The sequence below is a fragment of the Borostomias antarcticus genome (assembly GCF_949987555.1).
Source record: "Borostomias antarcticus genome assembly, chromosome: 4".
Classification (NCBI taxonomy): Eukaryota; Metazoa; Chordata; class Actinopteri; order Stomiiformes; family Stomiidae; genus Borostomias; species Borostomias antarcticus.
In genome coordinates this window covers 13,107,679-13,121,506 of record NC_140237.1, presented here as the reverse complement: position 1 = coordinate 13,121,506, position 13,828 = coordinate 13,107,679, and the positions used below count along the sequence as shown (strand labels likewise).

Below are 13,828 nucleotides of genomic sequence, written 5' to 3'. Positions count from 1 at the left end.
CTCTGGGACATCACTCCGCTGTAGTCACACCCCAGATGGGGGCTCGGGTTCTGAGCGGAAGCTGTGCTGCTGCTGATGGTGATGTGTTCTGTGTAGTGGGATCTGGCCAATACACATTTTGCAGTCCTGTTTTGTTGTTGTCAGTAAGATGACCGGCACCAGAACCGGGCGTATTTGGGTTCAAAAAAACCATCTGCACATGGGACCTTCTTTGGCCTCCATTAATAAACCTGTGATCACCAACTCTGGTCTCCATGGAGATCAACGGTGCGCTGCACTGTCGGCCCAGTTTCAGGGGTAGTGCCCTTTGCTGAAGACACGGTCACTCTGACTGCACATGGCCAAAGTCTTGCCAGTGGGCGTAACTAATGAGGACAGAGGTTCAGATGTGGTACCTTGACTGAGAATAGTGCCACCTGCTGTCCAAATGTCCTACATGCATCACATGGAATGGCACTGCCGCACACCAGGAATCTATTGAAAGTCAAGTATTGTGGAGTGAGATGGATATCCAGACAATAGCCTTCAATTTTCCTTCCGTAATGCCATTCTGATGACTACTACTCACCCCCGCCTTTACCTGTGCCAGGAAAATGTGAAGTCTGACTTCCTCATGCCTTGGTTTGGTCTGTCCCCTCTAGAGTGTAACATACCAGATTGAGACGGTTAGAGTGAGAACGAGTGAATGCACATACCTGAGGAGGCCAAAGTCAATCTTTTATTTTTTGTCATACTTGTTTTCCATTGAAACAATGTCCTCATTAAGCCGCCTCCATTTCAGTTGACCATGTCTGCAATTGTTTTGGAGTAGAATGTGTTATGTGACTAAAGACATGTTTCCAACTTGATCTACCTTTGAATTATCTGGGCTATTCTGTAGAGTAATATATTCCAAGTTTGTATCTGCATGGCTTACCTGGAAATGACGGCAGCCTACCCTAAGTTAGCAAGGCTGCCTATAGTGGACTATAGACTTGAGGCTAACTCCCTGTACACTTGTTCCCAGTTGGGAGTAGTGGACCTGTACAACGGCTTCAAGGCTTCTGTAAAAAGGCTTCATGTAATTTGGTCAGTCATCACCACAGCACATTCGAACTTCACTTCCTTCCTTTGTCGTGTCTTCAACAGAACTGCAACACACCACCTCTCGTAGTTCACCGGTTCTTTCCTGCATGTGTCAGAGAGGTGTGTGAATCAGAGTAAAGGAGAGATATGAACGGAGAAGTACTCGGTCTGTTTTGGTTCATTTTTGGCACTTTTCTGCCTGGTTCTGTACTGTTGTTGTCTTGGATTCACTGTAAATTGTATCTTGGGAAGATCTTTAGGGTGACATGACTGCAATATTGTGACAGTTCTTTTGAAATTGTAAATTGTACAGAGTTCACCATTGTTTTTTTCAGTTTGATTCCGTTAAAGTAATTACTGCTTGATTTATTTTCCTTTTAAACTGTGGGAAACAGAAATGTACAGTACAATGAGAGTTTATTCTCTCTCTTGCTCTAGCAATGTTTCAATGCTATGGTTGAGAGAAATCTTACAATTGTATTATTGATATTGTGTTGAAAAATATGAATGTTACTTAAAATGTATTTGAATGGGTTTTAAGGGCTTCAGGAATGAAGGACCCTCTTTTCTTTTTCTTTTTTTAAATCTTTTTTTTTAAGTTGCAGAAAGATAAAGGTTTTGACTTTTTATCTAAAATGCCTATTTTCCCTGGGGATCCATGTGAAATGTGTCACATGTAAACCATACAAATTCACTTTTTATTCCCTCCACTCCTAAAGGGAACTCCAGTTTGCACCCTTTTTTATGTAAAATAAAAAAATCTCTCTTAACCTTTCTTGTGAGCATTATGTCTGTTTGTTATGCTGCAATTATCATCTGTGTCTTTAACATCTTTTTTGGTGTCCACTGAGGGTACAATGTACATTGCTTCACATGCAGACACATGACTGCTGTCAACAGTGTAATCTGTTGCTCTATATAAATCACTGCATGTTTCTGAAATACTACCACACCCTGACTAAATATACCACCACACCCTGACTAAATATACCACCACACCCTGACTAAATATACCACCACACCCTGACTAAATATACTACCACACCCTGACTATTATATACTACCACACCCTGACTAAATATACTACCACACCCTGACTAAATATACCACCACACCCTGACTAAATATACTACCACACCCTGACTAAATATGCTACCACACCCTGACTAAATATACTACCACACCCTGACTAAATATACTACCACACCCTGACTAAATATACCACCACACCCTGACTAAATATACTACCACACCCTGACTAAATATACTACCACACCCTGACTAAATATACCACCACACCCTGACTAAATATACTACCACACCCTGACTAAATATACCACCACACCCTGACTAAATATACCACCACACCCTGACTAAATATACTACCACACCCTGACTAAATATACCACCACACCCTGACTAAATATACTACCACACCCTGACTAAATATACTACCACACCCTGACTAAATATACTACCACACCCTGACTAAATATACTACCACACCCTGACTAAATATACTACCACACCCTGACTAAATATACCACCACACCCTGACTAAATATACTACCCCACCCTGACTAAATATACCACCACACCCTGACTAAATATACCACCACACCCTGACTAAATATACTACCACACCCTGACTAAATATACTACCACACCCTGACTAAATATACCACCACACCCTGACTAAATATACTACCACACCCTGACTAAATATACTACCACACCCTGACTAAATATACTACCACACCCTGACTAAATATACTACCACACCCTGACTAAATATACCACCACACCCTGACTAAATATACTACCCCACCCTGACTAAATATACCACCACACCCTGACTAAATATACCACCACACCCTGACTAAATATACTACCACACCCTGACTAAATATACCACCACACCCTGACTAAATATACTAACACACCCTGACTAAATATACCACCACACCCTGACTAAATATACTACCACACCCTGACTAAAAATACTACCACACCCTGACTAAATATACCACCACACTCTGACTAAATATACCACCACACCCTGACTAAATATACTACCACACCCTGACTAAATATACTACCACACCCTGACTAAATATACTACCACACCCTGACTAAATATACTACCACACCCTGACTAAATATACTACCACACCCTGACTAAATATACTACCACACCCTGACTAAATATACCACCACACCCTGACTAAATATACTACCACACCCTGACTAAATATGCTACCACACCCTGACTAAATATACTACCACACCCTGACTAAATATACCACCACACCCTGACTAAATATACTACCACACCCTGACTAAATATACTACCACACCCTGACTAAATATACCACCACACCCTGACTAAATATACTACCACACCCTGACTAAATATACTACCACACCCTGACTAAATATACCACCACACCCTGACTAAATATACTACCCCACCCTGACTAAATATACCACCACACCCTGACTAAATATACCACCACACCCTGACTAAATATACTACCACACCCTGACTAAATATACTACCACACCCTGACTAAATATACCACCACACCCTGACTAAATATACTACCACACCCTGACTAAATATACTACCACACCCTGACTAAATATACTACCACACCCTGACTAAATATACTACCACACCCTGACTAAATATACCACCACACCCTGACTAAATATACTACCCCACCCTGACTAAATATACCACCACACCCTGACTAAATATACCACCACACCCTGACTAAATATACTACCACACCCTGACTAAATATACCACCACACCCTGACTAAATATACTAACACACCCTGACTAAATATACCACCACACCCTGACTAAATATACTACCACACCCTGACTAAAAATACTACCACACCCTGACTAAATATACCACCACACTCTGACTAAATATACCACCACACCCTGACTAAATATACTACCACACCCTGACTAAATATACTACCACACCCTGACTAAATATACTACCACACCCTGACTAAATATACTACCACACCCTGACTAAATATACTACCACACCCTGACTAAATATACTACCACACCCTGACTAAATATACCACCACACCCTGACTAAATATACTACCACACCCTGACTAAATATGCTACCACACCCTGACTAAATATACTACCACACCCTGACTAAATATACCACCACACCCTGACTAAATATACTACCACACCCTGACTAAATATACTACCACACCCTGACTAAATATACCACCACACCCTGACTAAATATACTACCACACCCTGACTAAATATACCACCACACCCTGACTAAATATACTACCACACCCTGACTAAAAATACTACCACACCCTGACTAAATATACCACCACACCCTGACTAAATATACCACCACACCCTGACTAAATATACTACCACACCCTGACTAAATATACCACCACACCCTGACTAAATATACTACCACACCCTGACTAAATATACCACCACAGCCTGACTAAATATACCACCACACCCTGACTAAATATACCACCACACCCTGACTAAATATACTACCACACCCTGACTAAATATACCACCACACCCTGACTAAATATACCACCACACCCTGACTAAATATACCACCACACCCTGACTAAATATACCACCACACCCTGATAAATATTGGGGGTTTCATCACAGATTTTTTGGTCCATTACAGAAATGTTTTTCATTTCCCCTTGTTTACTTAACAATTGAACTCATCAACCCTCAATTGATTTTTGACACATTTTTTGTACAGTGGACAAGTTCAATATGACATGAAGATCAGAATTAGAATCCGTTTATTGCCATTGTAGTTTTTCAACACACTAGGAATTTGCTTTCGGACGTGGTGCATAAAATGGAGACAAAATTGGACAGGGTGCAGGGACGAGATAGGACAGTGCAAAGGGAGAGTACAAAATGCTAGTGCAATAAAGGACAAGCTGAGAGAGAAGGACAATACAAAAGCAGTGCAGTCAGTGTTAATACAGTGAGTATGCAGAGAGTAATGTGTAGGTGAGTGTGTGTGTGTGTGTGTGTGGGATGATGTGTGAGTGCGGTGCGTCCTATACATACAACCAGGTCATATGCAAGTGTGTGTGTGTCTGTGGCATGATATGTCATGTGCAAGTGTATATTGACTGTTTCTCTCAAAGGTGGTGGGGTCCCTGGTGGGGGGTAGGGGGGATCAGAGGGGGACAAGCCTTGTTGAAGAGGCTGGAGGCCGTGGGGAAGAGGCTGCCTCTGTGGCATGCAGACGTGGTCCTGATGGACCGCAGCCTCCTGCCTGAGGTTAGGGGCACTAAGAGATTATAGCCGGGGTGGGAGGGGCCGGCCACAATGGACAGGCCTGCCCCTGGGTACAAAGTCAGCTGAAGACAGGACTCAAACGTGAATTTAGCCTTCAGCTCAATTTTAGGGGAGAGATGAGTGACAAAGAGATCCTCTCATCAGCCAGTAGACGAGTGTGACGCCCCCTGCCACTAGACGGCAGTGTTTGCGTAATGACGTGACTCATAGGTTAAACTTCCGCTCATAACTTCCTGTTCTCTCTTCCACCAGTCCAAGCCAACATGGTGGGTACACCGAATTTATCCCCCTTGAATCCGCTATAATCCTTGCTTCATATCAGGTCGTCAACCGTTAAGCCTCAAGCATAACAATTGTGCATTGGAATGCGCTGACTTGCCGTGAATATATTCCTAAATTGTTGCATAACACACCATTTTTTTGACCATAAGCTAGGTAGCCCACCGGTAACCAATTGCACTGTACACCACCTACCCTGACAGCTAGCCACAGAGAGCTAGCCCAGCTTGATAGCATGTTAAACATGTTGACATCTTGTTCAATTAGCACTTGGTCAACCGATATGCATTTACGAATAGTTGCTAGCCTATGATAGGCAGCTAGTTTGCACGTTAACATTATCTTGGGTAATAGCTACATTAAGCAGATGACAGTTAAGTATTCTTTGATCTTGCATCTAAGTATGTAGAAGTGACTGAACAGCATTCAAGATTACGCACTACTTGGCACTGTCGGGGTTGTTTGAGGGCTCAGTGATGGGACTCCTAATCATGCAGTAAGCAAAGTTACAGTACTGGTCTCACAAGTGTTTAATATCTGTAAAGCACTGCTTATCTTAACTAGAGTATGGCTCATTTGTGGATGTAGTAACGTTAGCAGGGTTGCAGTGACATCCTGTTATTTAGTGTGTTTTTAACCCGGTGGTGGTACCATGTTCTCCTCAGGGGCGAGTCAGGACCAAGACGGTGAAGAAGGCCGCCAGGGTCATCATTGAGAAGTACTACACTCGGCTGGGAAGTGACTTCCATGTGAACAAGAGGGTGTGTGAGGAGATCGCCATCATCCCCAGCAAGTCACTGCGCAACAAGATCGCTGGGTGAGTGACATGTTAGTCAGGTACGGGCTCAGATGCTCCGGCCTAAATCCTACTCGATATGCTGAGTCAGTGACCTACCTCTCCTAAAACGTATGCAGCAACCTTGTGATACACAGAGACACTTGAAAACAAGGGTCCTGTGTCTGTTGGAGAATAGTGATTGGCACAATTGGAATCTGCTCCAACGTGCAGACTTCTCAAAATGGTTTTTGATGGGAAAGAGAGAGACAGATGAGCTTCTCTAAAGCTGTTGCCTTAAGTTTATTTTTTTAAATATTTTCCTAAGAAATGGGCAGCTACACCTACAGATGAGAGTTTGGTCTGTTGGCTGTGTGACCTGCTGCTCTTAAAGGGAGATGACAGGGTCTGATGTATGCGGTTGAATATGAATATGGAATGCCTTCTGATCAGGTAAATATGTGCAGAGCTTTTATCTGCTATGTTTTGAATTGTCAGAGCTGTGGACCAAAGTAGAGGTAGTCCTACCTCGCACATGAATGAATACCATGTACGTGTATTAATATAGAATTTCATTGGATCATTGAAAGTCACCATCGCATAGTGTCACAGATTCAGGAAATTGTGTCATCTTAGTTGCTTCCATAGTAACCCACAACAGTTACCACCGCAGTTGTGGAATGAACTGCCCACTGACGTCAGGACAGCAGAGTCGCTGCCCATCTTTCACCACAGGCTCAAAACTCACCTTTCCAATAAGTACTACCAGGATCCCTCTTAACCCTCTTAAGCACCTATTGTATTTATATTTTGCTATTCTTGCACTTTGGCTTCAGCTCTAGATTATGCTCTTAGTCACTTGTTTAAAAGGGAGATGTACTTGTGAGTTCTGGCGAGTAGAAGTACACTGACTTCCTATGTTTTAAGTCGCTTTTGGTAAAAGTCAGGGCTGTACGTTGCCTTTTTTAGCTCATAGCACTGGTGCTACAGAGGCTGATCATTTTGTAGCACAGGCCAGAAAGTTGTAGCACAATTATAAAATGTCTATTACCAACTCTAAAAACAATAAGTTGTGCATTTCATCACTTATAAACACTGGCAAAGGATCTTTGGGGCAGCAGTGGCTTAGTGGTTGCCTCACAAGGTGGGTGAAGGTTGAACGAAGGTTGTGGGTTCGAATCCCACTTGTCCCAGGTCCTTTCTGTGTAGAGTTTGCATGTTCTCCTCATGCTTGCGTGCGTTTCCGCCGGGTGCTCCGGTTTCCACCCACCACCAAAGACATGCATGTTAGGACATCCCGGTCAGCGCCCCTGACTACAGGCGCTGGTCCCAGATCTGGAGCTGGTCTGACTGATGAGTCCCGACCCACAGCCAGAACATTGCATAGTAAAGCAGAACCAGTTGAGTTGGGCTTGTCTGCGGACAACTTAAAGCATATTAATGCATACAATGCACACACAATCGAAACCTTATGTTTTCAGACAAAAATCTTTATTTGCCCCCATAAATACAGGTAAGTCAGTGTATGTATATATTTGTAAATAAATGTGTAGGGATAAAACTATTAAACACATACAAACTACTTATGAACATACCTCGTAAAATTTGAACTTTGAAAAGAGTAGCGACAACAATCCTTATGTCGTAGGTAATACAATTTTTGAAGATTTCTGACAATATTAACAAAACAATAGCTGCTTTGTTTCGTCGAAGATTAGCCAAGGGAAGTCTTTTTTCCACTCTGCATTATACCTGTACGTTTTCTCTTTAGTGTTTTCTTTCTCGTCTTCATCTGACAGAGTTAGGATGTCGTTGGGTGTTTCTGTTTCTTGCTGGCGAGCTCGTCTGGGGTTTGAGTTGAGTGGCTGGAAATATCTCTTCATTTTTGCGAGAGTGGAGTTTGTGAGCTGTCGAATTGCTAGCCTCACTCTTAGCCACCGGCACCGGCAACCGCACAGAATTGTGGGAATTGGTGTTGGACGTACAGGGCACTCGATAGTAGGCGAATGATTGTTAACCACAACGGACTACAACTACCAGATAGGAAAGTGAGAGAGAGAAAAAAAAAACACACACAAAAAGCTGTAGCACCTGTGCTACTTATGCAAATTAATCCATCGCACACACATTTTTTTCATAGCACGTGTCACATACATGTCACACTGTACAACCCTGAAAGAGTCTGCTAAATGACTGTAATGTAATGGGCATCTCTGTGCCACCCTGGCCTCCTGTCCTCAGGATGTGTTTTGAAGCCCTGGTCTTTCACCCCCCCTCCTCAGGTATGTGACCCACCTGATGAAGCGCATCCAGAGGGGCCCGGTCAGAGGCATCTCCATCAAGCTGCAGGAGGAGGAGAGGGAGAGGAGGGACAACTACGTCCCCGAGGTCAGTGGACTCTCCTCTTGAGGACCGTCTTAAGATCAGTCTGTTCATCAGATGCTAGGAAGCTCCACGTCACAAATGGTTGTGACGATTTATATTTTTATTATATATGTTCCAACTAGGGCTGTCTCCGTCTCTGAATTTTGTGAGTCGAATCTGATTCGTCTATTCAAACCAGAGATTCTACGATTCGTTTCTCCTTTTTTCCCCCATATTTCTAATGTTAGGCTGAGGGGAGTCAGGACAGCTGTCAAACCAACTCAAACTCGCAGGCAGCACAATAAAGATGCCTGTTTTTCTTGCTGAACATGAATCATCTAGCCCACTTTGTCCATCTACTTCAGATGCCCCCATGTTTTTATGCAGGGTTTCCCATAGCCTACATTAGGGTTGGACGGTTTGACAAAAATCTCCTCAACTGCGCATTTGAAGCGTGAATAGGCTCATATGTCAACAAGGAAATGTTCTGGCTGTCACTGAAGCATTTTCCCAGACGTTAGATCACAGCGGAGGGGAGAGTCGGATCACAGTGGAGGGGAGAGTTAGATCACAGTGGAGAGTTAGATCACAGTGGAGGGGAGAGTCGGATCACAGTGGAGGGGAGAGTTGGATCACAGTGGAGAGTTAGATCACAGTGGAGGGGAGAGTTAGATCACAGTGGAGGGGAGAGTTAGATCACAGCGGAGGGGAGAGTTAGATCACAGCGGAGGGGAGAGTTAGATCACAGTGGAGGGGAGAGTTAGATCACAGTGGAGGGGAGAGTTAGATCACAGTGGAGGGGAGAGTTAGATCACAGTGGAGAGTCAGATCACAGTGGAGAGTCAGATCACAGTGGAGGGGAGAGTTAGATCACAGTGGAGGGGAGAGTTAGATCACAGCGGAGGGGAGAGTCAGATCACAGCGGAGGGGAGAGTCGGATCACAGCGGAGGGGAGAGTTGGATCACAGCGGAGGGGAGAGTTAGATCACAGCGGAGGGGAGAGTCAGATCACAGCGGAGGGGAGAGTTAGATCACAGCGGAGGGGAGAGTCAGATCACAGCGGAGGGGAGAGTCGGATCACAGCGGAGGGGAGAGTTGGATCACAGCGGAGGGGAGAGTCAGATCACAGCGGAGGGGAGAGTCGGATCACAGCGGAGGGGAGAGTTGGATCACAGCGGAGGGGAGAGTTAGATCACAGCGGAGGGGAGAGTCAGATCACAGCGGAGGGGAGAGTTAGATCACAGCGGAGGGGAGAGGGGTTCCCTGCCATCTTCCCTGGGCTGTATCAGTCTTAAGTCTCCTTTTCCTGCACAACAAATAGCTCCAGTAATAGCCTAGCTCTAAAACGAATGATGGCCTGTCCTATATAAATCACAAGGCAGGTGAGTGGCCTGTCCTATATAAATCACAAGGCAGGTGAGTGGTCTGTCCTATATAAATCACAAGGCAGGTGAGTGGTCTGTCCTATATAAATCACAAGGCAGGTGAGTGGCCTGTCCTATATAAATCACAAGGCAGGTGAGTGGTCTGTCCTATATAAATCACAAGGCAGGTGAGTGGTCTGTCCTATATAAATCACAAGGCAGGTGAGTGGTCTTAGTCCACCAGCGCATCTTGATAGTGGAGTAAAAAAACTACTTCTAGAATCTCAGTCGGCTTAAGGGTCTCCGACTGATGATTTGACTCGTTGACTAGGGGGCATCCCTGGTTCCAAGGACAACTACCAGAGGAAACAGAGTTACCCCCCCACATACACATGCCTGTATGGAACCCCCCCCCCCCACATACACATGCCTGTATGGAACCCCCCCCCCCCACATACACATGCCTGTATGGAACCCCCCCCCCCCCCACATACACATGCCTGTATGGAACCCACCCACATACACATGCCTGTATGGAACCCCCCCCACATACACATGCCTGTATGGAACCACCCCCCCCCCCCTCCCCACATACACATGCCTGTATGGAACCCCCCCCCCCCCCCACATACACATGCCTGTATGGAACCCCCCCCCACACACACACACGTGCCTGTATGGAACCCCCCCCCCCCCCCCCCACACACACACATGCCTGTATGGAACCCCCCCCACACACATACACGTGCCTGTATGGAACGTGGCTGTGACATGGGCTTCGCCCGGTCATTGATAGTACAGAGGGAGCTTTTCCAGTGTTTGCTGGACTTGTAGTCCCATTCAAACCCTGTATGTTTCAGACAGGCATCTTAATACCAACTGATTCTGAAAACATGAGTCCCTTAATCAGGTAGCTGGCTGCAGATAGGAAGAGAGGTCTATGAGTGGCACATGAAAGCTGATCATCTTGTATTGTGTGTGTGTGTGTGTGTGTCCAGGTCTCTGCTCTGGACCAGGAGCTCATCGAGGTCGACCCAGACACAAAGGAAATGCTGAAGATGCTGGTGAGTGTGGAAGGAGATCTCAGACCCTTTCTACTCAGATTTACCTCATTAAGAAGAGGGAATATGATTCATATCATTTAGTGGACTAATAGATTCTTTATTGAAGATTTTTGGGGGGAACTCAGTGTAACCGAGTTGAATTGGTTAAACACTGTTGACATACAGACCAACCCACGCTATCGATCTGCTAGCTTTTCAATGTCCTAACTGGCTAAGCGGTAGTTTCAGGCAAGTGGTCACATCATGTGTGTGTAAATCAGATCAAGCCCAGTTAGGTGGCAGGTGAGAGTACTAGAGGCAGTACTGATGAGTGATACAGGGGAGCCTGCTACACCAGGATGGGCTTGATTTCTAATCAAAAACCCAGTTTTGAGAGAATAATCAGTAATAATCTGTGTAGTTTACCAGATTACCACATTGTGATACGAAAATGTGGCGATATGCATCGTGCATCTGAAGAAAAAAAAAAATAGTGAATCGCAAACTGAGGGTAACCCTCAGCTCCTGTGTGCTGCTAACCTGCCGGTTAACATTCCCAGCAGTTAGTCAGCATAGTAACTCGCTTAATTACATTTCAGGCATTCAAGCAGGCTTGTTTTCATTCTTTCATTAGCAGGGTAATCTGAGATCAGCAAAGGTAACCTGAGACTGATCCCGATTTGTTCACGTATTGGACCGTATTGACAGAACCCCCAGTAGTCTAGGGAATAAGACAGCATAGTTGGTGAGTCTCAGGCAGTCAATATTGGGAGTTCCAAAACATATTTTGGACCATTCAAAAGTTGAACATATCCTCTTTCAAACTGTATAGATATAAATGTGCACTTGGGCATATCCACTGCTACTGAACGTGCTGGAGCAGGTCACACATTCCAATTTTCTAAATCTACTGAGCTAGTCAAGCAGCTATTAGCGTGATATTGTGTTCTGATTCAGAAAGATAACCTTCAGAGGAGAGTCAAGCTGAATTTCAGGGTGTTGTCATATTGCCTGATTATTGGTGAGGGATGAACATGTAGCTCAGAGACAAATGAGGAATTGAATCAATTTCCATGTTTTCTCTCCTAGGACTTTGGTGGCCTGTCCAACCTTCAAGTCACCCAGCCAACCATCGGAATGAACTTCAAAACGCCCAGAGGAGTCTAGACACGTGCAGAATATCCCTCTCAATAAAGAGAAGTGTAAAAGAAACCATGTCTGTGTCTCTGTCTTAGCCTAGCAGGTAGAATCACATAGAACACACCTAGCCCTGGTCCAGGTGGGTATAGGATTGGGGGCTATACCCTGGTATACCGCCCTGCCAGGGACCATGCATTGCGCCATAGACTTTTCTGACTCAGTCTACATGACCGCATCTACAGACAATATTATTTAGTTACTCACCAAAGTGAAGACATTTTCAGAAAGAGGAAAGCCATTTATCAGAGGTGGCTACAGTTGCAGTTCCCCACCTTTTATTAAAAAAATAAAAAAACTTTTTGCACTTAAATAGCACACATCCACATATCCTCTAGCATGGCTTCACATGCCTGATCACATGCTCTATCTCCACCAGAGAAACAGCATGTGAGATCACATGATTAGGCGAAGCCAGGCTAGTGGATATGTGCAATTTAAGTGCAAAAAGTTGCTTTTTATCTACAAAGTAAAACTAGCCACCTTGGAGAAAAGGCTTTAATTTTTTTAATAATGTCTTTACTTCAGTGAGTAACAAAATAATATTGGTTGTAGATGCGGTCATGTAGACTGAGTGAAAAAAAGTCTATGGCGCAGTGAATGGTCCCTGGCCGGGAGGAGAGAGAACAGGACCACAAAGCCCCTTCATCCCCGGAGCACGGCCACTCCCCTCAAGCCGCCAACCAGCTACAACTCCATCCAGCAGTTGCTATGATCATTTAGATTCTTAAAGCATTTTGCAATTTTAGGCAAATCTCCAATCTTCCGTTTTTAAACAAGATTATGAAAAATGTTTTTCTTATACATGATTTTTTAAATGCAAACTGAAATTCCAATCTGTTTTCCAAGCCCACCACATCACAGAGACAGTCTTAGTAGTAAACACAGATGCCGAAAGGCTGTCGGTCCTACTTTTTGGTAAAAAGTGCAGCTTTTGACACTGACCACGATATTCACATGGAAAGACTTGAAACCTGAGTCGGCCTCTGGCCAAGTTCTAAATTGCTTCAGGACCTTTATAACAGGCTGAAAGTTATTTGTCACCCTTGGTGACCGAAACTCTAAAATGGTGGATGTTTATATATAATGTGGCATTCCACAAAGTTCAATTCTGGCAGCATCATTAGGAAAACATATTTTCACTGCTATGCAGATGATAGTCTGTTTTATATCTCTGTTACCTGAGAATTTAGCTCCACACAAAAACCTTTCAACTGTTACAGATATAAATACTTGAATGGCTAAGACTTGTATTCAATTAAACCAGGACAAGACAGAGGTTCTTGTCATTGGAGCCAAAAACCAAAAAAGAGAATCTGCACATTAATTCAGTCACAAAAGACTAAAAACAGGTGAAAAATCTAGCTTTTAGATTCTGATCTTAATTTTG

The 13,828-nt window shown here is 44.1% G+C and overlaps 1 protein-coding gene across 1 annotated transcript; it reads left to right on the top strand.

The window, feature by feature from the left end:
- Positions 1–5,662: 5,662 nt before the first annotated feature.
- LOC311307909 (small ribosomal subunit protein eS17-like) lies at positions 5,663–12,454 on the top strand. The gene is made up of 5 exons (XM_084436800.1): positions 5,663–5,682; positions 6,361–6,512; positions 8,753–8,858; positions 11,197–11,262; positions 12,331–12,454. Exons 1-5 carry the CDS (start codon positions 5,680–5,682, stop codon positions 12,406–12,408), a joined length of 405 nt encoding a protein of 134 aa, XP_084292926.1. The 5' UTR covers positions 5,663–5,679; the 3' UTR covers positions 12,409–12,454.
- Positions 12,455–13,828: the final 1,374 nt, after the last annotated feature.